The 24138-nt window shown below is 30.1% G+C and overlaps 6 protein-coding genes across 9 annotated transcripts in view; 4 read left to right on the top strand and 2 right to left on the bottom strand.

The window, feature by feature from the left end:
* The window catches only part of LOC109596741 (BAI1-associated protein 3), an 85265-nt gene extending 78380 nt beyond the window's left edge, over positions 1 to 6885 (top strand). Inside the window, exons 14-19 of the mRNA XM_020012321.2 lie at positions 1161 to 1437; positions 4692 to 5016; positions 5158 to 5456; positions 5523 to 5858; positions 5913 to 6285; positions 6343 to 6885. Of these exons, the coding sequence (XP_019867880.1) occupies positions 1161 to 1437; positions 4692 to 5016; positions 5158 to 5456; positions 5523 to 5858; positions 5913 to 6285; positions 6343 to 6437 (1705 nt within the window). The 3' untranslated portion in view covers positions 6438 to 6885. The remainder of the gene's footprint in view (positions 1 to 1160; positions 1438 to 4691; positions 5017 to 5157; positions 5457 to 5522; positions 5859 to 5912; positions 6286 to 6342) is intronic.
* Positions 6886 to 11032: 4147 nt separating this feature from the next.
* On the top strand, positions 11033 to 15450 carry LOC109596786 (ubiquitin carboxyl-terminal hydrolase 36). Of its 4 annotated transcripts, none has more exons than XM_020012371.2 (9): positions 11033 to 11226; positions 11283 to 11505; positions 11565 to 11803; positions 11860 to 12305; positions 12367 to 12642; positions 13387 to 13717; positions 13777 to 14183; positions 14337 to 14666; positions 14970 to 15450. In XM_020012371.2, the coding sequence occupies exons 2-9, from the start codon at positions 11285 to 11287 to the stop codon at positions 15102 to 15104; spliced, it is 2385 nt and encodes a 794-aa protein (XP_019867930.2). In that variant the 5' UTR covers positions 11033 to 11226; positions 11283 to 11284; the 3' UTR covers positions 15105 to 15450. The 4 variants fall into 4 exon arrangements, with proteins under 4 accessions (XP_019867930.2, XP_019867931.1, XP_019867929.2 ...); XM_020012372.2 differs by having other exon boundaries at positions 13777 to 14222; positions 14337 to 14670; XM_020012369.2 differs by having other exon boundaries at positions 11035 to 11226; positions 13777 to 14222.
* A 1042-nt stretch (positions 15451 to 16492) lies between these two features.
* LOC109596785 (THUMP domain-containing protein 1 homolog) lies at positions 16493 to 17651 on the bottom strand. The gene is made up of 2 exons (XM_020012368.2): positions 17463 to 17651; positions 16493 to 17372 (listed from the first exon to the last, which is right to left on the bottom strand). The coding sequence occupies exon 2, from the start codon at positions 17302 to 17304 to the stop codon at positions 16531 to 16533; it is 774 nt and encodes a 257-aa protein (XP_019867927.1). The 5' UTR covers positions 17305 to 17372; positions 17463 to 17651; the 3' UTR covers positions 16493 to 16530.
* Positions 17652 to 17834: 183 nt separating this feature from the next.
* Positions 17835 to 20482, top strand: LOC109596784 (E3 ubiquitin-protein ligase NRDP1). Its single transcript, XM_020012366.2, has 5 exons — positions 17835 to 18018; positions 18070 to 18212; positions 18268 to 18556; positions 18758 to 18913; positions 18972 to 20482. Exons 1-5 carry the CDS (start codon positions 17929 to 17931, stop codon positions 19239 to 19241), a joined length of 948 nt encoding a protein of 315 aa, XP_019867925.1. The 5' UTR covers positions 17835 to 17928; the 3' UTR covers positions 19242 to 20482.
* LOC126264516 (uncharacterized) lies at positions 20290 to 21998 on the bottom strand. The gene is made up of 5 exons (XM_049962832.1): positions 21886 to 21998; positions 21614 to 21834; positions 21157 to 21380; positions 20823 to 21043; positions 20290 to 20766 (listed from the first exon to the last, which is right to left on the bottom strand). Exons 1-5 carry the CDS (start codon positions 21924 to 21926, stop codon positions 20547 to 20549), a joined length of 927 nt encoding a protein of 308 aa, XP_049818789.1. The 5' UTR covers positions 21927 to 21998; the 3' UTR covers positions 20290 to 20546.
* A 251-nt stretch (positions 21999 to 22249) lies between these two features.
* On the top strand, positions 22250 to 23665 carry LOC109596767 (phospholipase A2). Its single transcript, XM_020012347.2, has 6 exons — positions 22250 to 22490; positions 22554 to 22648; positions 22701 to 22940; positions 23005 to 23164; positions 23224 to 23376; positions 23461 to 23665. The coding sequence occupies exons 2-6, from the start codon at positions 22561 to 22563 to the stop codon at positions 23546 to 23548; spliced, it is 729 nt and encodes a 242-aa protein (XP_019867906.1). The 5' UTR covers positions 22250 to 22490; positions 22554 to 22560; the 3' UTR covers positions 23549 to 23665.
* Positions 23666 to 24138: the final 473 nt, after the last annotated feature.

The raw sequence follows: 24138 nt of genomic DNA, 5'->3' as shown, positions 1-24138 counted from the left end.
TCATAAATATTGTAGTAATTTAATTTTTCTTATCTTCATATTGTAATAATAATTAATATTATTATTTAAATACTATTTTGCTTTAATTCTTTCTTAATCAATAAAATAATAATAATAATAAAGTACTCATTAACAATTGTATAATTTAATAAATATCAATTATATAAAATATTTAAATATTCAAATATATATTGAATATTGTATAAATAACTACATGAAATATTAATTAATTATAATAAAATAGAGTAACTATATACGAAATTAAAAATATATTTTGTTCGAAACATTAAAATACCAAAAATTATAATTTAATTAAAAATTAAAAAAAGTATCAAAATTAATCAAAAATTTAAAAAATTACTGAAGGCACAAGAAATCTTAAAAATTATTGAAAAAAATCCGTAAAAACTACTAAAAATATAAAAAGTTATTAATAATTACTTAAAACACAAAAAAATTAATAAATCATTAAAAACCTACTACTACTAAAAACAGAAAAAATCATTTAAAATTGAATTTAAAAAAATTACAGACAAAAACAGCGAATAAAAAAACTAAAAATAACTAAGTAACTATGAAGGTTTCATCAATGTATGACTAAAATAAATAGAAAATTTCAGAGATTCAGTGACGAGCAAATGATGATTGACTATCGCTGGTATCTTATACGAGAAGGTCAAGTGAGATAGGAAACGTAAAAGTTCAAGTCGAAGCTGTCTAAACAGTTTAAATGTATTAAACACACAGAAATAGAGCAGTAAATTTAAATATTCGCGTATTTTAATTATTCTTCAAATCGTTTAAAATGCTTATAATTGTATAAACTGACAATTAAAATTGTAATAATTGTGATATTGGAAATATCTGTTGTTGAAAAAAAACCAGAATGGTGAAAGTGATTGTGAAATGTTAAACATTGCATAAAGTTTGAATTTTCGACAGCAGTAACTCAAATATCTAATATGTACTTTTGGATGCATAATTTACACATCTTTCTAATGACTATTCATAAGGTTTGTTATTCATCTGGTTTGTTGTTTATTCTTGAAGACGATTTAAGTAAAATAATGCCGATAAAACAATGGAAAATAATGAATTTCTAAAAGAAAATTTTTAGATATTTATGTGTTTTAGTGACATATATGAATCATATATTGCAGAACAAATGGCATCCCATACTTCAGCGTGGTCTTCAAACAGATCGACAAGCTGATGTCCGACGAAGTAATATCGTTCCTCAATCAGAACGAACATCCGGACGCGGCTTACAGCCGTTTGATATTTTCCGTCTATTTGGAAGTGAAAGATCTAGCCAGCTTCAACCAGAACCTCCCGTCGGGCGGCGACCACAAGTTGCTCCTTGTCAGATGTCACGAGTGGTTCGAACCGTCAGTCAGTTGCTGGCTCACCGTTTGCAAGTCGAAGGCGCTACAAAGGGTGAGAAAATGCGTTCGTTGATTAATTAATAAACGAAACCGTAAATCAAACATCGAAAATGAAAAATGAGAAAATATTAGCTTTCGGCTTAATCCTTTGTCAATATACGGGAGCACACTGCCGCAAAACTTTATTAATATACGCGAATGTTTTTAGCCGGTAACGGTGGAAGATTTACGCAGTTCCAACCAAAATCTCGATCCGGGTGCGACCACAAATTACTCGGATGTCACGATTGCTTCGCAACCGTCTGTTGGCCGTCTCGTGTTCGAAGCGAAGGCGTTCGAAAGGGATAAGTGAATAATTATACACAGGGGCGTAACTAACGTTGGGTAGGGGGGGCCCGCGGATCGGCCCGTGCTGAATTATTAATTCTCCCGAATTTGCGTTAAAGGAAATTTATCGCGTATCGGGGACCCACACTATGTCTAATAGGTGCAAGATTCGTGTAATAACTTATCGCAATTAGTGGGACTTAATCGCGATTTAGGTTAATACACTACAAATTTCCCATTAAAGTGTTTACGAGTTAAATGTATTTTACGTATTCAAACGTTAGTGTTAATAATGTAGGATTATCTAATTTTCAAAGTTTACATTTTCGTTTAATTTAAACTAAACTTATGATTTACCATAAGTTACAATGGTAGTCATTATTAAAGCAAATTATAGCAAATGTTTAATATTTTAATCACCACTCTTTTATTTAATATGAACTAATAAAATAGTATTAATTTATTATTGTTTTTTGTAAACACTTGTCCAAACACTATTATATTTTTATTCCATGTTACATATACTTTTCTGAATTGAGCTAGACATAAATATAGCAACTTTAATTTTGAGCAGCACTAACATAATATTAATAAAGCGACAAATTTTAATAAATTTGCAAATACTGTTGTGTTAAATATGTTTTGTTTTAAATTGTTATGCAATTAATAAATTTTATTTATCCTGGAATTCACTGAACTGACATTATTTGTATTAGTTTCTGCATTATTAAATTTCATTATATCAATAAAAGCATTTATTGAATATTGAATTAATTTATATTTCATAATAGAATTGTTAAACCATTTTAATTGAAATATTTTTAAAAACAGAATACAAGACAGAGTACGTTAATTATTTCTATATTACATTCCAAAGTAAAATTTACGTGGGTGTCTGAAGAGTTTCCAACTTAACAATGACACAACAATTTTTTTCTTAATTTTTTTATTTATTTTTCTACATAGTCTCTTTGTAACTCTATACACTTCTCCCAGCGGTGCTCCCATCTCTCTAACCATTTCAAATAGTACTCGGTGTTTTTCGTCACAGAGGATTGCCTCCTCATTTGACGAAAATCTCTGTCCTCCGAGCGCATTTTTTTTAAGAGGAAACAAAAAGAAGTCGCTTGGGGCTAGATCTGGTGAATAAGACGGATGGTCAAGCAGTTCAAACCGTAATTCGTAGATGTTTGTCATGGAAACCGCGGTGCGTTGTCTTGGTAAAACAGAATTATCTTTTTCTGCAAATGTGGCCGTTTTTCCGCAATTTCTGCCTTCAACTTGTCAAGTAATGATGCGTACTAAGGTGCTATAATGGTTTTTCCTTTTTGAAGATAATCAATTAAGATAACTCCATGACTATCCCAAAAAGCAGTCGTCATTACTTTCCCAGCCGAAAAAATTGTTTTTGCGCGGACAGCTTTCCCATGTCTAAATCTTGATTTAATATGTGACAGACACTTCTTTGGACATTTTCATTACCTCTGCTATCTCTCTCACTTTAATTCGGCAGTCGTATTAGTAAACTTTAGCAATGTTATTGTCAGTACAAAAACGACTGTCAACTAAAAACTGCGCTTCCAAAATTGACCGAAATTTTGGTGAGTACCTGTCAAAAGATACACAACTATATTCACTAGCTTTTATTGACGAGTGCCGCCTTCTTTGGGTTGAGGTCGGAAACTTTTCAGATCATCCTCGTATATGAAAATATTTTCTGTGTTTAAGTAGTTTCAATTAAGTTTCAATTCCCAAAAAATTTTATTCACATCTAACTTGCCGTTATATTAATAACATTTATTAAATAGATTTAATATAAGGTCGTTCCTCCTAAAATATTTCAGAATCCATTTTATTAAACCAATTTTATGAAATATTAAATATTTTAGTCGTATGTTATATTTAATAAGAACTGTTAAAACTACAACATCCTTATGCTATAAAATGTTACGTATATTTTTTTGGAATTGTGCTAAACTCAAATATAGCAATTTTAATTTTGAAAGGGATCCTTTTTGTTTATATCCATGGCACAGACACCAATTTCCGAATATCAGACAAGTTTCCTGGATTGCTGAGAAGAATTCATTGAAATTAATAAAATTTTTATGTCGTATTTGGCTATAAACGTGATCTTTTAACTTTTGTATAAGGTTAATGTCTGGAGATTGGGACCAGCAAGATAAAACATCGGTCTTTGATCTTTTAACGTCACAATTATGGATTTGTGTTTCGGATCGTTTACAATTTCCCATTTCTCCAGATAGGCTTTAATTTCGGTTGACGTTCAGAGGACCTCGTATGGTTTAAGACCATTGTAAATTAAATAAATTAATAATTTCATTGAATTGTAGATACGTATGTATTTTAGGATAATACATACTGAATTTAAGATTTAACTATATTTATTTCAATTTTAATTTTTACAATTTTTTTACAATTTGTCTAAATGTCTAGTATCTTTTACGACAAAAGATTTTTTAACCAAAATTCTAATTAGTCAAATAATTTGCATTATTGTTTGTTTTCAAACATTTTCATTGAGATTTATGAAAAGTAGTTTATTCTTTGTCTCTACAGCAATTATAATCGTGGAAGCGCAAAAATCACATCTCATTAGCATATTAATTAAAACCGCTTTGCAAAAAAGCGAAAATCAATTAATAATTCAATAAAGCTAATCAATTAAGTTTAGACACGCTCTCGCAACTGTGTTGGCAATCTGGCAAAGCGAATATTCTAATTAAATTTCCAAATGAACGAGATTGTCATTACGGTTAATTGGCATTTCAATACTTAAATACCTAAAAATTTTCAGCAAATTTAGCAGCAATACTAATATTTTTTACCTGTTTCTATGAAACCTAAAATGCAAATTGAAAATAAAGCTCATCTCATTTTTTTATTAAAATAAACATTTTAAATACAAAATCTTATTGGATGTCTAACAAAAAATGTGATATTTTATTTTGGGCATAGGTGCGTACCGCCGTTGATTTGCAAAAACCATGCGAAGGAGACAAACTGGTGAAGCACAGTTCGTCTGCCGTTGACGTCGTGGCGATGTTTTGTCAGTTGAGAGATTTTTGGAGGCTTTTGCAGTGGCCTAAAATCCATTCTATAACGTTGCTGTCACAACTGTTGGATTGCATATGTTCGGCGGCATTGCTGTACGCCGACATCACGTACCAAGCACTCATGGAGACTGGCTATTTCGACCGATTGGGACCATTTAAAATAAGCGAGGAGATGTGCATTGCCTCCAATAACTTAGAATACGTTTATAAATTTGTATCGTTGTTAGGTGAGTAACTGAACGAACCCTTATTGTTGTTCACGCTTGAATAATCCCACATTACTATTCCATACATGCCTATACAACATCGACAACTGAGGTATTGGAAAATTAACCATGATATTACTAAAGATGCTAATTATATTTCAGAAAATTATTTCGACTTTGTAACTCTAGAATCAATCGCAACTGAAATGCAATTTGCAACGTTGACTACACAGTTAGACAGTACCCTCAATCAATTCCAAGTACGTATCATGGACATTTTGAAAAGAATCGGTCCTCAAATGCAAGAAGCTCTCAGAAAAGCCATGTTCCATGTAGCGTGGTCCCCCGACACATTGCCCACAAACCAAGCAGTAGAACCACTATTCGATTACTTGCACACGCATCTTCAGGTGCTAAACGTAGCACTTTTACCACAAAATTTCCAGAAGGTGCTCTACGAGGTTAGTACACATTACACTCGATTGAAAAACAAATAAAACCCATTTACTGACGTACAATTTTTTAAGGTGTGGGAATACACACTGGACGAACTCAGCCATCAGATGGATGGCGGCACGACCAACGACGAAATTCCTCCAATGTTCCACGAACGGCTACACTCGGCCTTGGAGTTGCTGGTGGACTTTTTCCACTCGGAAGGACAGGCTTTGAGCACCGATGTTTTACATTCAGATGCCTTCTGTCAAATCGAACAAAGACTGCAGTACCACAGGACTGACACCGAATCGCTCATAGAAATCTTCTATGGTCAAAGGTTGCACGAACAAATGAACATTTCGAGTAGTCCTTACGGAAATCTGGCAGTCCGAGCCTATTTCAATCACGATTCACTGTGTGTAGAGGTAAGTAAACAAACAAGGTTTATTTCTGGTTCCAACATTTTTTTTTTGTCCAAGGTGCTTCACGCACGCGACATCATCCCGCTAGACCCGAACGGTTTCAGCGATCCGTTCGTGATAATCGAACTCCTGCCACACCGGGTGTTCCCGCATTGCAACGAGCAGCAGACCAACGTCCACAAGAAAACGCTGCACCCCATATTCGACGAGTGTTTCGAATTCAGCGTCTCCCTGGAGCAGTGTCGTTCGTCCGGAGCAATGATAGCTTTTACAGTCATGGACCATGACGTGCTCACGGCCAACGATTTTGCGGGTGAAGCTTTCTTATCTTTGGGCAGCATACCAGGAGTGGCAGATACTGGACCTGGTGTGGATAATTTCCATGGATTGAAACCAGTGGATTTAGTTTTGATGCAGCAGCACCAAAAAAGTACTCTCCGTAACTTAATTGTTACATTTTAATTTTATTTAATTTTCGATATTGCAGATCATCCAATTCTCCAGATCTTAGAGTCAAGGACGGGCGATAGAGCTGCACAGGACTTCGTCAAGAAACAGAAGCTACGGTTCGCAATCAAATAAATCACTGGATAGGTTGTAGTAAAATACAAACATTTTATACGTCTCTTCCTACGAAATGGTTGTAACCACTATTTTTTCTACGTGATCTGACCTATGTCTATTTTTTATTGTATAAATATAAACGACAAACTAAAAAATTTCTACGCATCCATACGCACTGAATCTTGTACATATTTAAATGTAAAAAAGATTTAATTCATATTTGGATTTGTTCATTTTAATTGCAGAAGTTTTATTAGTTTGTCATATACACGGTGGACCACTGTAACTCACAAAGGTGTTTATTACCTTAATTAACAATTTTATTAAGTTTTTAATATTTTATAAGCACAAATTCAAAATATTTATATCTATAAAATGATTGTAAATATAATTTCCGTCCTTCAAAGGTTATGAACCAATAAAACATTAATTTAATAAGTACAAATAAATCAGTGTAGTTTGAATCAAATACCTAAAATGAAAAACAATAAAATATTCAATATTTTACAATTTTTACAAAAATTTTAAGTATTTTTATTATAATTACTATAATATCTATATTATTATTGTTATTTAGTTATTATTTATTGATCATTTGTATTCTGTATTCTGGCTGGCCATTTTAAATTCTCACATCTACTACATTATCAACTTTCACATTAGTGCATTTTTAATTTTTAATTAGATTTACAATTTTAATCTTATGTACAAAAAATAATTAAATTTTACTAAAACACAACTTGACAATCAAATATGAATTTACAATAGCACAAATAAACATTAATTACAATTCCACCATGTATATAATATGTATGATTTAATGTACTATATACTTAATTGAATATTTATTAATAATTTACAAAGATATTTTACGGAATTTTTATTTTTTTGTAGAAAGTACACCATATGGAATACACCTGGTAACTAGGTTCATATGCAAATAATATTAATTATGAAATTGTAAGTATGATGTTCATACCATATACAATACAATGACAGAATTTATTGGAAACATGTTATGTAATCATTTAAATTACCATTGTAACCCTTTTTGTTAAAGCAAATTTATATTAACTTATAATTTAAGTGATTGTAATCACTAATTATAATAAATAATTGCATGTTATACATGTTAAGTTTTGAATATGAATCTGATATAATTTTATATTGAAAATTGTATTTATGATGCTCTAATAATTGTTGTAAAATCTATATTGCATAACTGGTGTATCGAACCCTATTGACAATCCCTATGCAACGTAATCAATTATCAGTCATATCAATAAAATTCAATTATTTTCTCGACAGGCATTGATTGTTTACATCTTCAAAATTTTGATTACGGATGTCGGTAATCGAAATAAACTTGTTGGTCTTTAAAAAATTTTTCTACATTGAATATATATTTATTCTTAATAGAGTCTTTATTATAATTTATAATAAAATGCTATAATGTGTTATATGTATATGAAATAATTATGGATTCTTTGACATACTTATGTAATATGAACAATTATAAACTAAATTGTACCTATCTCAAACAATATGAAAATATAAACATATACTGTGTTGTTGTAATTTTTTCCTTTATTTTTCTTATTTAATAAACAATAAAATAATTCTCAGATAAATTAATTATAAGGAACATTAAATCATGTGTACACATAAATAGTCTAGCAAAAATACTTATACGTATTAAAAATAACATTTAGATAGAACTTTGTTATGGGGATAAGATTAGTAAATGTCTCTGAAAATTATGTACCATATTTTTTAAATGGTGCTTTAATAAAAACTGCAGAATTTTTAATAAAAATATTAAAGGTTTATGTTTAAGAAATATTTTATGAAACAGTTTTAAAATACATAATTAGAAGAAACGTTAATTGTTATAGGAAAATGCCTTTTATTGAAATATATTTGTCAATTCTGTAGGGATTATTAAGACACCCCAATTTAATTAAATAAAATAAAGTATAATACTTCTTTATTTATTTTTCCTTTACATTATGAATAATTAGTTGTTTGTTTGAGGTACAGTACCAAGATTTTTATGTTGAGCCCCCAGTTATTTTATTTTTTATTTCATTTTTACTATTTAATTGGTTTTAAATAATATTTACATTACTTCTCTTTTTATTATTGCTTTATATTTCTTTAATCACGAATATGTTATTCAGGTCGATTCACTAAATATTTTACTAATTTAATATTATATTCCGTGTATTTTTATTTTTAATTATATAAAATATAATATATTTAAATTAAATTTTGATAACATTCATAACCTTTTTTAAAACCTTTAGTACATCGTCCTGATTATCATGATATTATGATTAAAATATAAAACAAGCCCTCAAAATCTAAATAACACAAATTTATTTTTAAAAATTTCCTTTTAGAATAATTTTCAAGGCGTATAACAAAATAATTGTAAACTCAAGTGTTATTTTTATACGACTATATTGGATATATGTAAAATAAATACTTATACCTACATATCTTACAATTAGTACCCACATATTAACGCAACACTCATACTTCTTGCAATATGTTCAAACGTATAGCTTGATCTATGTGAAGAAGCTTAAAGCTTTGGGCAAAGTTATTTTCTTCTGTTCATCCCCTTCTATCGAGCTTAATGTACTGTATGTCAATTGAAATCAAAAAAAAAATATGTATTCCGTACGTTTAATTAATGTGATATATCTTGTCTTTGTCTAAGAAACAATAAAACTGAGAATCTGAATCTTGTTTAATTTCATCCTCCCGAATCCGACGCTTTATAATAGATAATCATACAGAAATTATAAAAAGTGTCCTCTCCATTTAAAGAGACAACATGAAAATGGTGAAAGTACCAAATAACGTGGATATATCCAATTAGGCATTAGATGGTCAACTTGCCTTGTGCAATGTGTACTGGATAAGGAAATTTTTTTATGTCATCATAGATAAAGAAGAGAGGAAGGGGTTGCAATTCACAATATTTCATAAAAATTTGTGTAAAAATATTTTTCAAACTTCAAATATCATTATGTTATAAGTATGATTAACAATTACTATGATTTTGGTCATACAGCTTAAGTGATATTGTATTTTAAATATTCAACATGTATTGTGGAAATAAATTGATGAAACAAGAAAAAAATGAGACTATTTAATTTTTAAAGAACTAATTTGCAATTATTTTACAATTGATTACCATAGTGTTTGTCGAAATTTGTTCGAATAATTATGCCTAGATTATAAATGATATGAGAATATATAAATTATATAAATAAATAAATTATTTCAAAATGACAGAGGAATGTTGAAATCTGGGGTCAATCAAATGGAAATCACAGGTGGATTCAATGTTGCACAAAGTGTTATATCTCACTTGTATACTAGACTGAGAGGCAATAGGGACTCTACAGTGGCTTATTTACAACTGACTGGTTAGTTAGCGCTCTTTTTTCAATATCCTCAACATTTTTGGACTTTATATAAATTACAAAGTGGTAAAGTTGCTGATTTAAAATATTTGTGTACCTTCCATCTATAATTTAAAAATGTTTTTCGTACAATTATTTTGTAATTTAACTTAAATGTACATATATATATATATATATATATATATATATATATATATATATATATATATATATATATATATATATATATATATATATATTAGTTAATAGTGAATTTACTAAAATTAAATAAATCAGAAATTTAAGCAGATTACGTAAACATTTTACGATTGGTATCTTTTAAATTTAGATTCTATGTTAAGTTCTCAAGGAATAGTATAAATTATATTTCATAATTAATTCGGATTATGAGGAAATAGCTAAAATATACTTAGTGTTAACAAATTTACTAAAAAATTGGTAAATTTCCAATTTAAATATAAGAAATTCGAAATAAAAATTAAAAATAATTTTAAAAATAAAGCACGTGAAGAACAATGAGACAAAAAATATACCTACTGTTTATTTGGTTGCCTACATAAAGAGAGGAATCTATTTTGGCAACAAATTTTATAATATTTGTTGACAAAAGGTACGAACCAACAATTAAGACAGCAGTGGCGAATTTTAACAATATCATCATGTATTACAAACAGAAATAATTAGCTTTTATTTGATACTATTTTGAAGTGTTTAAAATTATGGATTCTCCATAGTACAGTTCAATACCAAGAGATTTCAGGTCCATCGACATATCCAAGATAAGCGTCGTTGTCGCGTTTCATTTAAAACAATTCTCAAATATTTTTTTCTTGCATACGCGAAAATTGATTTATTAAGTATTTGTATCTATTGGAGATAGTGAAATGTCAACATTTAAGTCAACCCTATAAAACCAATAAATTAGTATTTCTGAGGTGAGGAATTTTGAATAACACCAATAAATAAGTATAGGATATTAAAGGAATATTCATAAGTATGCACACGCTATAAATTTTGACATTTAATTTAATTTTGTGAAGTTTTTAGAAAAGTAAAAAACGCACGTTGTAAAAGACAGATAAAGTCACCAAAAGTGCGATTATTGGTTCCCCGTGACTCCGCAATCGGCCGCGAATTGGCAACGGTGGTGGGGCGATCGGAGTTGCGCATTGGCACTTTGACATCGGTAGGAGCCAGTAAGGTTGAGCCCGTGTTTCCCATTGAATTTATGTTGTGTTCGGTATTTTATATTTCTAATAGTTTCGATTGTGTTTGAATTGGTGGCGGTCGAAAACTAAGATTTAATTGCAGATATGCTAGTGGTCAGACTGAAATTAGTAAGATAGCATAATTAAGCAACAAACAATACGGTAAGGCGAGCACACAACGCGGGGTTTCTGTTGTCTCTGCACGTGTGAGTTTATAGGGATGCCGGCTTCTACTTTGGATCCCGTTAGTGCGGCCCTCCGCACATCATTAACGAAAAGCGAAAGTGAAAACTCATTGGATTCGCAATTAGCGGGATCCACAAAAAAGGCGCTATTATCGGACATTGATTTTGATTCCGCAGGTAGCTATCAGACTACCGTTCTTGACAAATTAAAGTCGAAATATATTGTTTTAAAGAGCACAGACACACCAAAAGCAAGGTAAGACCTGCTCATAAATTTTTCTTTGTGTACCCTACTAATTAACTCAATTATAACAGTAAACCTGAGGAAGATATGGGAGCAGATGAAACTTTGAAATTGGCAAAGCATGAACTGTACCCATTGGAAGCTGTGCAATTGGGTTGGAATAATTGTGACTGGTCTGTTGGTGCAGGAATGGTTAATATGGGCAATACTTGTTATTTAAATTCAACACTGCAAGCACTATTTCATGTTCCCGCACTTGTTAATTGGTTGATGTCAGATAAAGAGCACTCATCTATTTGCCAAAATTCTGGTCAGTACACAAAATGATAAGTAGTAGAATTATGATTTTATTAGATAATATTTTAGGGACTGTGTGCATCATTTGTGCAATGAGAAAAACATTGCAAGAGTCTCAGCAGCGTAATGCTACCACAATCCGTCCAATGTTAATTTATAATAAATTAAGAATGGTGTGTAGAAATTTAATACCAGGAAGGCAAGAAGATGCACATGAGTTTCTACGTTATTTAGTTGAAGCCATGGAAAAATCATATTTAAGTCGTTTCAAAAACAATAGTGAATTTGATTCAAAGACTAAAGAGACAACTCCCTTAAATCAAATTCTGGGAGGATATTTAAGATCGGCTGTGAGGTGTTTAAAATGTGGACATGTTAGTACTACATTCCAACATTTTCAAGATCTGCTACTAGACATTAGGAAAGCACAAACAGTTGACGAAGCTCTTGAGTCGTATTTCTCAAGAGAAAAATTAGATGATGAGTCTTATCAATGTGAAGCTTGTCAGAAGAAGGTATGGCTAATTTGTAAATCTTCAATTATTTTATGATAAAAATGGTAATATTTTATTTTAGGTACCTGCAACGAAACAGTTTTCTCTTGAAAGGGCACCTATGGTATTATGTATACAGTTAAAAAGATTCTCAGTTAGCAACAACAAAATTTCAAAACATGTAACATTTAGAAATAGGCTAGATTTGACAAAATTCGCAAGGCACCGTCCCAATGTTCCCTTGATATACAGATTCGTTGCCTTAGTCACACATATGGGTCCTAATGTTAGTTGTGGACACTACACAGCAGTAGCCCAAGCACCTTCTGGTAATTTTTACCAGTTTGATGACAGTATGGTAGGTATATAGTATTATAAAATTTTTAGCTCAAATGAATAAGTGATATTACTATGACACATAACTAAATTATTTCCAGTTTTATTGTTCATTATCTACATATTTTTAAAATATTGATAACTGAATTATGAAAGAATTATCTATCTACTTTCATTTTTCTTATCATTTCTTGTTTAAAATCAAATTGTAAATAATGAGATTTAATAGTTTATTAGACTGTTTTGTTTATAAACATGTAATATAAAACGTATATTTGTGTATTTTATTTTGCGTTCTAAATTAATGTATCAATGATTGCAACAAAGTAACTATTGAAAATACAATTTTACAAAAAATATAAATTAATTTTAATCTTTCAATTAAATTAATTAACATTCAACATCATAAATAAATGAACACATTCCAATGAATATTAATTTAAGTGATATTTACACTATATAGTCTATAAAAACTTTTAAAAAGCGCACAAATTATCTTATTTTTCAAGAATATTGGAATATAATAATATTACACTTAATGCTACTGTTGACAGTTTATTCGAAAAATTACTTAATTAAAAAACAAATTCATGAAAAGAATATGATTTTTAATTTTTCCACAGAATTATGAAGATGCATATTTTTATTGATATTTAGTATATTATATTCTAATATCATTAACGAATATTAAAAACTTAAAGAAGTGTTATTTTTGAGTTTAAAACAAAGAAAACAACGCCGAAACCTCAAAATATATTTATTCCAGGTTCGACCCATATCACACCAAGCAGTGTTCAATACAAACGCGTATATTATGCTTTACGAGCTGGAATCGTCACCGTACTCCCAGAAAACGACGTTGACCGCCTCAGCGGCCCCAGTCAAAACGAAACCGGTTGCCGACTTTAGTCAGGCCTCGAGCAGTAGCACCAACACCGCTGGTTTAACGTCAAAGGCCTCCACAAACGGCGTTGGCTACACAAGTAATAAGGTGTATGGTCCTGAACTGCCTCCAAATAGGCTCATTGTCAAAACAAACGGTCTCGTCTCATCGAGCATGGTAAACGGGAATGGCAAGAAACACAATAGTTCCTCAGGTAATTTCTTTCAACATTTCCATTTTTTTAAGGGTAATTAATTATGCAATTAATTACAGGTAGTGATAGTGATTCAGAAGACGGCGGGTCTGTGATAAAACGTAGCAACGGCGGCAGCCCTCAGAAGGAAAACGCTAGAGTGAGCTCGACACCCGTAACGCCTCGCAAGGAAGCGGACAGCAGCAGCGGTGCGCCGTCGGCTTCCAATAAGACACCTTTAGCCTCCATCTCGAATAACCGATCCGTCGGTACGGTTGCTTCGACGCCAAATTCGCGTATAACCACCAGTGCGGCGAGCCCCATCAGTGCGGACTCTCCCAGTAAAAAGACGATTAATAAAGACGGGTCGTCATCCTCTTCTACATCCAGTCCCGGACAGATGACCAAGTCGCTGGTGCCGTACGATGCAGACGATACCAGCAACTCGGAAGACTCGAACCTATCGAAGGAGGACATTGAGATAAGGGTGTGTACAGCCACTAACTCCACAGAGGGTGATTGGCAGGTAAAATAAGTTCCAATAAGAATCCATAGATCGCATTAAAAAAATCGATCTATTGTATATTTCTCAACTCAGATCGTTTATATTATAATTAAAATTAATCATACTTTGTTCCAGGTAACTTCTTCGACGGACCTGGCCCCAGCCACATCTGACGGTAAACGATGGGAACGCGAATCATCAACGAATAATTCCAATAGTACAGCCGGAAGCAGTAACAGCAGTAGCAATACTGTGAGCGAACTGTTCAAAATGTCTCACAGTGGATACTCTGCCCCCGTGGCTACTTGGAATGGCACTCGATCAGCCCTCGACAAAGAGGTGAGCAATGAACGGCGGGAAGAAAGGAAACGTACCTTGACGCCCGACAGTTCAGACCAAGGACGCGTCAAACATCCTAAGGTGTCGTCGAGCTTCAAATCGAATCCCGGTTACAATCCAATTCAAGTAAGTACGTATATTTCTGACCATTTTTTATGGTAGAAGTAGATCTTTCTATTGTTTTGCTTTTAGATTTGTGTCAATGTCTACTGAGTGCTAATTTTAAAGTTAAAAGAGTTTATTGCTTAATGATTGTGGATATTTATATAATTTATAGATAACCATAATTCTTTTTTTACTGCTTTCTTTACTATAATACTAATTTTATTGCATGATAAAACTGAATACATAAATGCAAACTCCGAAATGTATTTGAACTTCTAGAATTTATTTACAACTACGTGCTAAAAATTGTTTCTTTTGTTTCAGGAGTTCCACAACGCGAAGAATTGGAGCCAGAATAATGGTTCATCCAATCACTATAAGTCATTTTATAATGGTAGACATCGTCGAAATTTTCACCACAAGAACAATTATCATAAAAGTTATAGATTTCGACAGTGATAAGACATTTTGAAATATTTTTTATATAGCAAAAATTCTTTGTATAATGTGTACATTTTTTGGTCTAATTAATTGAATTATGGACTATTGTCTTATATTTATGTTTTTAAAACCAAATTCCTAATTTCATTAAATATTAAGTTAAAATACATTTTAAAATTAGTGTTAGATTATTTTAAAGAAAAATGTATTAGGAAATGGTAAATTATTTATTACATATTTTTGACATTTGTCTATATGCATTTAAAATTATGCCCTGTCTGTAATATATTTTTTATTCTTCAATATGCGTTGTACAGAAAAAATACGTATAAAGAATACACTTTTACCTTATTATTAAAATAAATTGTCTTTTTGTTTAACAAGTTAGTTATTTTATACAGTATCTGTTTAATGTGGACAAATATTTGGTATGTAGTTTCATTTTAATTTTAGGGTAAGCAAAACATGTTTGGGAATAGTATATGAGTGCAGTAATATTTATTTAAATTTCTGAGAAACTGTTTTATAAGGGGATTAATAATTACACCATTTTAAAGAATTCTGGCTCCTTCAGAATAAATCTTAAAGGCATTGTAAGCAATCTAAGTCTCAGAATGTTTGTAAATAAAATTATCATAATAGACACCATAAAATAATCTGTAATTTCCAAGTTAAATAGCCGTCTATACTACCTACCTGGTACTTATTATATTTTTATTGAACTTTAACTCTGATCCCTTAATACTAATTAATGTGTCTGCAGATATCTGATATTCATATTTAATTTTCTATTTTCGTAGTTCAAAGTTACTCAATTAATATAAAAAAAATTCTTTTTTAAATGAACTTCCTAATAAGTAAATATTTAAATATGTTCATTGTCTTTTGATCGTAAGATCTGAATGAAACAAAAATGTTTTCAACAAAAATATTGCTAAATATATAGAAAAAATTATGAATTTTTTTTCTGAAGTATTGTAAAAAGATTATACTTGTATTTGATGAAATCAGGTACAACTCCAATACAAACAAAAGATCTTATAAACTTCAATAAGTACTAAAAAATCAGCCTCCTTTAAAGTCACTTTATGGTCAATGTTTGTTTTTAAAATCATTTCTCCCTAACATTGGATTATTTCATCTCTATCTGAACCTTTACCATTTTAATGATACAATGGGGAAACTGACTGGCTCTTTTTCAAAATATTTTTTAATGAGTAGCTGGAATACTCACTCTATGTCCTTCAGATTTATTTTGCACATAATTTCTATTGAACTCATAATATTCAAAATTCCTTTTTTAAATATACATAAATTTCAAGGTGTGTAAAATAAAAAATACATATTTCAAACAAATATATTCATATGAAGTTTTGTGACTGCAAGACTTAAATGAAACAAGAATGTTTTAATCAATATTTATTATCTAAATATTTAGAAACAGTTATGAATTTTCTTCTGGAGGATTGATTTCCTTCACCTCTGGATTATCACCCACAGCTAGAAGATTATACTTTTTATATTTGATGAAATCAGGCACAACTCCAATAAATACAAATGATCTTATAACTTCAACAATTACTGAAAACTCAGCCTCCTTCAGACTCACTTTATGGTCAATGTTTGTTTTTGAAATCATTTCTCCCAAACACTTGATAACATCATCTCTATTTAACCCTTTATCATTTCGATGATTGTATACAATAGAGAAACTCACTGGTTCATTTTGAAAATATTTTTCAATGAGTGGCTGGAATGCTCTCTCTATGTCCTTCATATTTGCTTTGCATGTAACTTCTATTGGCACCAATCTGATGAGGAATCTTGTTTGGTGAGATTTGGATTCATGTATTTCTTTCATAATTTTGTGTGCCAGCTCCACAGGATTTTCTAAGGTAGTCTTAACAAATAATACGTTTTTTGCTCCAGATTCCAATTGTTGAAACCTGTATTGTTTCTGTTCACTTTTTAAATTCTTGATTTCACTGGCAAGATCATCAGAAATGTCTTCAGTGTTTTCATTTTTATCTTCTACTTTAGGATAAAGTATATCTGCATATTTATTAAGCAAATTGTAGCTTTCCCTTACACAATCTTTTTCTCTATTGTTGCAGCTACATAAAAATCCCCTTAAGTTTACTTCTAACGAAAATCTGCCTGATTTATGAAATTGTTTTTTGTAATTTCTTTTTACGGCAACACTTTTGGTTTCACTCATAGTTAAATAAAATAATAGAAAACAAACTAACCTATAAACTAATCCAGTTTTAATGGGAAAACAGCAACCTAAAAATAATTTTTCTTTAAATTGTTTTGATATAAAGATGTTTTGAAATGTGTGCGCTGAATAAATAAAGAATTGGGAAAGCTTTCTACCTTTTAATGAAACGCAAATTGCAGCATGGACAGTTAAGACTGGTAAATAGGTTTATCACATCTAATCAATAGGTTTACGTATCTAACCTAAAGTAAATAAAAACCTTATCTATTTAATCTGCGACCTTAAGTATGCAAATAGAAATTCTACCCCCGTACCCCGTGGTACTTAGGCCACTATATGTGCTTGAATTTCTCGTGCTGATGATTGAGTGGGGATAGACATTACGAAATGTCAATTTTGCAACTGAAACTTTTATTGTTCAAACGACACCGAGCTGAATGTTGTTATATCTATTAAGAAAAATATTTACAAAATTGCCATAGCGACCCCATACAGGTATATTCCGCGAAACCGAAACAATCATAGAAGAAGAAGTGAAGTTGTCAGACATATTGTGACAGCAAGATTTTTGTTTAAAAAATATTAATTCAAAGAAGCTTTGTTATGGGTTTTAGTTAAAAAATGGGATTTGAATTGAACAGATTCCAAGGAGATGTTGATGAAGAACTTATTTGTCCAATTTGTTCGGGAGTTTTAGAGAACCCTCTCCAGGTTATTAAATTTTCTGGCTTTGTGAGGTGTTATACTAATGATAAGTTTTAGGCACCTGTTTGTGAACATGCGTTTTGTAAACCTTGTATAAATGAATGGATATCAAGGCAGCCAACATGCCCTGTAGATCGACAGACTGTAACTTCAGCACAATTAAGACAAGTACCAAGAATATTACGAAATTTACTTTCTAGGTATGCATTATAAATATATATATTTCAAATGTAATGAAGCAACTTTCATTTTTAGACTGTGTATAAATTGTGATAATGCCCAGTATGGCTGTACCAGAATACTAAAACTAGATACATTAGCATCTCATTTAGAGGAATGTGAACATAATCCAAAAAGACCACTGCCTTGTGAATTAGGTTGTGGTTTAGTTATACCCAAAGATGAACTCAAGGACCATAACTGTGTTAAAGAATTAAGAGCATTAATTCATACCCAACAGCAAAAAATGAATGAATTTCAGCAGGAACTGAATGAGCAGAGATTTCTAATTGCTGATTTAAGAAGGGAAATGAATCTTCTTAAGGTAAGCCACCTACCAAAAGTAAGTTGAACAAAAATGCACATTTTATTGTAGTCATATAGTATCGTAAATTAGTAGGCCAGTAGAAAGTTGTCCCTGAATATTGTAAATTATTAAATAATTAAGTGAAACTTATATATACTATAACTAAACAAATTATTGCATTAGAGATACTGAGCAATAAAAACGTTTTATTAATTTCAGGATTTTATGCGAGCAATGAGAATATCCAACCCATCAATGAGAGCAATTGCTGATGCCATGGAGAGAGATGAAGTACTGCGTTGGAGTAATTCACTCCAGAGAGCCAGAGTTACTAGATGGGGTGGTATGATATCTACTCCAGATGAAGTCCTACAAGTATGTCCTCTGTGTGCAAATTGCATGAATTTATTATTTAACTTATGTTTGTGTTCAGAGAATGATAAAGAGAACATTGACTGAAATGGGTTGTCCACCTCACATCCTTGATGATTTAATGGAGAACTGCCACGAGAGGCGGTGGCCAACGGGTTTGTGTTCTTTGGAAATCAGACAAAACAACCGGCGGCAGTACGAAAACTATGTGTGCAAAAGGGTGCCAGGTAAGCAGGCTGTCTTGGTGCTTTCTTGTGATAATGGACACATGGGTGATGATATGATGGTTGAACCAGGTCTTGTTATGATTTTTGCTCATGGAATTGAGTAATGATAGGTTTACATTAGTGCAATGCAACATCTCTCTTTAATTCCTTAACAATGGTCAACAATTTAATACATTCCATTTACAATTAATTATTTAAGGTTCTTAATTTTAAGTGCCAAATATACAAAATTATTTTCTTCAATAACTTTGTTTTCTAATCTCATTAACAATGTGATACAGTTAAAATCTCTCTGTAAGAATCTCCAACACTGATTTTTGTTAATAATTGTTTTATATTTATATTGTTATGTGCGTTTTTCAAATGTAATCAATATACATATTAAGTTAAAATTCACAATTATAATATTAATAATTATTTTTGTTATATATTTGTAAAAAATCCTGAAATATAATAGAGGGACAGAAGATTTCAGTTTTATGTTGTGGTATTTTGTTTAACAAGCCAACCTAAATATGTTTTTTCATGTTATGTACTTATGTAATTTAATTTGATTATGTACCCCATTGAAATATTGTATGTCTTAAAATAACATTCTATTTTAAGGTATTTAGAATTATAAATATTCAGATGTTATTTTTTGACTAGTTATGGAATTCAAGATTTAACCAAAATTAAAATCTGGTTGCATTTAGAACAAAGTATAGTTGGCTTGAGGTAATTATCACTGATAATTTATCAGTAACTATTTAAATATCAGCTGATTGTATTCATATTTTACTATATTTTATGTTTCAAATACATTCTAGTGTAAAGGTGTTATCTTAAAAGACACTTGATCTCAATGATTTGTGCAGAAAGCTAACCAGTTTCAATAGCTGGTTAGAATTTGAGTGCTAGTCAACATATCAATCATGTGATTTGCTAGATTCTGATTTTTCATTATGAGCAAATATGTTACCTATCTTGTGTGGCATTTTCATGGTTTTTCCCCAATCACGTTTTATCATAATTATGTTATGGTAAATGTATATAGGTAATCAATATTTGCTTCTTAATTTTGTTATTTTGTTTTATTTGAGATGCACTTGAATTTGTTTGTCTTTTAAAAAGAAATTTTTGGTTTATAATTGTTTAAAATCAAACTTTATATCCGATATGCCGTGATTGTATTTCAATTAATCACCATATTTAATTTGTTATAATACTTTGTTGACAAGCACATCTTATGAAGATGTTAAATCTTATGTTAATGTAAATAGTTTATGATTAAGTTTTTTTAGTATTTGGCAGTTTTATATTTTTGCTATGTACTGCCATTTTTAAATAAAATTTAATTATTGTCTATTGTATTTTGTGCATTCCTTTTTATTCCACTTATGTGATTTCTAGAAGTTGTTTAAACTTAACTATTTACTTCTATGCGTATTTTTATAAAAAGAAAGCATAAACTCTGCGATAAGAAATATTACGGCAGCTAATACACCCGCTACGAGGATTAATCCTGCTGATCCAACATGCTCTAGTCCGGCACTAGAATATCCGTAGTTTACGTTGGAATTAAGTAGAGGTTTTAAATTTCTTTGAAGCATATTTGATAATACACCACTTGCCTCCATTCTTAACAATCTGAAACAATAACTGCGTTATTTCTATTGTAATGTGCCACCCATAAAGTTGCTTACTGTGTGTTCAATAAGTCTTTGAAACTGTTGTTTCTTAATATGTAAAACCCTTTCATATAGTTGATGTTATAGAGCGTCGACGTTTTGTACTTGGACATGTTATATTGCACATGCTCAGCTATGTATTGATTGGTCAAAATTTCTGGAGCTAACGCAAGAGTATTGTCGTGCTCAAGAAACTTAAATATTGTAGAAAAATCGTAAGTACTAATTATTTTAACCTTAAATGTAAATATAGTTTAATAGCACATCTAGATTTCCTACTATTGGTTTTATTGGAATATTTTTTATATACTCAATTGTAACACTATTATTTTATTTTAAATATGCTTACAAAATTCCCGTTTAGTTTCCTTACGAAATCATCGGCGGACCCATGACATATTAATTTTAAGTTATTATTTTTCATATTTTCCAGATTTAATTTATAATAAATGTCATATTGTAATAAAATGGACGTTACCGCTGCAGCGAATCCAGTATACAATAAATAAGACATAATGTATCCTATCAAAAAAATTAGGCAACTTGAAAATCCATATGGAGTATTGCTTAAACCTTGAAAAGAAATACAGTTAATAATTTCAATATTTTATAAAAAATATATTTTAGAATGTTTTATATATTTTTTTACATTGTTTTTTATGTATTTAAATTAAATATATTTTAAAAAGTATGTTTTTTATGTATTTAAATTAAATATATTTTAAAAAGTATCTGAAGGATTTAATTTGAAAGAAGAATGTTTCTTGATTAACTATTATACACTCATATAAATGTTTTCTTATTACCTTGCTGACACGCTGCTGCAATGGACCATAGTGTTATCTCAACCCAGGTCCAAGCTTCGTACTTAGGATGTATAAGTGAATGTCTTCGTGTTGATAATTTTAACGAAATCGCCAAAATTATTAAAACCAGAAGAAATACTAACCAAAGTGAGCCCGCAAATGATAAAATGAAAATGTCCTTTGTAAAATTAAGTTTAAGTGGATTATATATTAGCACATGCCTAAAAAATTATAGATTTTTATAACTGATAAATTTAATATATTAGACTTACTTTGACTTTAAAGAAGTATATAAGTTTGTAATTTCAAACATTGCTGACGGCAAATCAGGATGGCAAATGACAAGGTCGACTTCTTTTGTTATTAGGTAAGTCGGAATATCTTCCGTTTTATTTATTGTTTTATAATTTATGCTAAGAACATAAAATAGTTTGTTTTCGTTTATTTGATAAAACGTCTAATAATTAAATGAACATAAGTAGTAATATTACCTAATATAATTATAACGTGAAGTTACATAATGATATAAATTAATATAAAAAGTAATATGTAAATAGTTATGCAATCAATACTAATTAAAATTAATTTTCAAGTCAAATACTTTCAACTAAAACCTTGCAGAACAAACAAAAAACTTGTAATGTCCTGAAATTGTATTTATGATGACATGGCCAAATTAAATTTATTTTCCGTTAATACACAGAAATCGTGTACTCTGTATAACAAGAATAATTATATTGTATCGGAACCTGTGATTTTAATAATTGTGGTTAGCATTGAAAAAATATAATAAGCTTGAATTATATGTGTTCATTGAATATCTTGTTAAAAGTCATTCTTTTGTTACATATCGTGTTTAATAGCTATAAAATTAAAGGTATGTGTGTTAATCGTTTAGTTAAATTATTCTTGTGTATTGTATTTAATTATTTAATTTTAGACACAAAATGTGGAACTATAATTTGTTAATTTTGTTTTGTTTATCTTTTGGATGTTTAGTGGGTTTATCACGATGTGGAGTCTTTAATAAAAGAGGTTACAAGAGTGTTTATTTTATAATAAAATATTTTACAGTAAGATTTTTTAGAACGATTGAAATTTGCTTATCCAAATTTGATAAAAAATTCAATAGAAGCAAAGTTTAAAAAGTTTAAAACTGAAATTTATAATAGGGATCAACAATTACTTAAATTGAGTCACAACTTGATTAATTCATTGGAACACACTGTGGAAAAATTTAAATTAGCTAATTCTACGACGGGGTTAGATGTTCTTCACAATGGACAGTTGGATATCTTTAAGAAAAGATTACAACTAATTTTTCCTGGTAAATATATATTTTTTTATTAATCAGTATATTTTGTTTCTCATTACACTTCACATTATTTGAGGTACCAAATGGTGTGGCGACGGGGACATAGCAAAATCAGACTCTGATTTAGGATTTTATAGTAAAGAAGACAGTTGCTGTAGGCAACATGACAAATGTCCCTCAGTAATTCAAAGCGGAAAATCTTTACATGGCCTTAGTAATCAGGGTTTATTCACTAGGTACTAAAAATTGTCGTAACGACAATGCAGTATGGTTTAATAAATCATTAATATTTTAGATTGCATTGTGATTGTGACAAACTGTTTTATAAATGTTTACAATCAATACATTCGGTGTTATCTACGGGTTTGGGTGTAACATATTTTACTCTGCTTAGACCTCAATGTTTTAAAGAATCAACCGAAATCAAAAATTGTGCACGAATGGAGAGGTGGGTAGAATTTAATTGTTTTAGTATTTGCATATTTTACAAGAAATTTTCCTTTAGCACATAAATTTAATCTTTTATTTTTAGTGGGCGATGTGTTCAGTATGTATTCAATAATGCCAGCAATTTGAGTTATCAATGGTTTGATACTCCAGTATTTCACTTGGAAAAGTAATATTTGACAATTTAATTTTTAATTTAATTTCTTGCAAAAAATCACAAAGCTAAATTAAATTTTTTATATTATTTTTATAACTATACAAATTTTTGCTAATAAAATATACTTACTTTATGTTATTAGTTTGTCCTAACCAACCTATTACGTCTATACTATAACCCTGATATGTTGTCGAATTAGTTTTTCTCCTACAGTCGAATTTTTTTGATTCATCAAGGAATATTCCAACATTAATTGATGTTAACTCTTCTTTTGCTTCTAATTTTTTATCGATTGACTCAAACACATACTTATATTCCAGCCAAAACTTGGATGAATTTGTATAATCATTTAATATATCAATTTTAAATGATCTTATTTTTTTATTTGTAACAAATTTATGTATTGCATTATTGCTGAAAATGTAATTTGGGAAAATTATTAACAGGATTACAGCTTTCAATGCCATTTAGAGTATAGACTGATTGTAAGGCGACATTTGTTGACTCCTAAATAAGAGTTTAATCAGTATAATGTAATGTTAATTATTCAAACTGTGTAAATTTACATTATATAAATCGATATATCATCCGCACTTCATGTAATTA

This window comes from Aethina tumida, chromosome 2 (genome assembly GCF_024364675.1).
Source record: "Aethina tumida isolate Nest 87 chromosome 2, icAetTumi1.1, whole genome shotgun sequence".
Taxonomy (NCBI): Eukaryota; Metazoa; Arthropoda; class Insecta; order Coleoptera; family Nitidulidae; genus Aethina; species Aethina tumida.
This window is presented reverse-complemented; position numbering and strand designations above follow the sequence as displayed.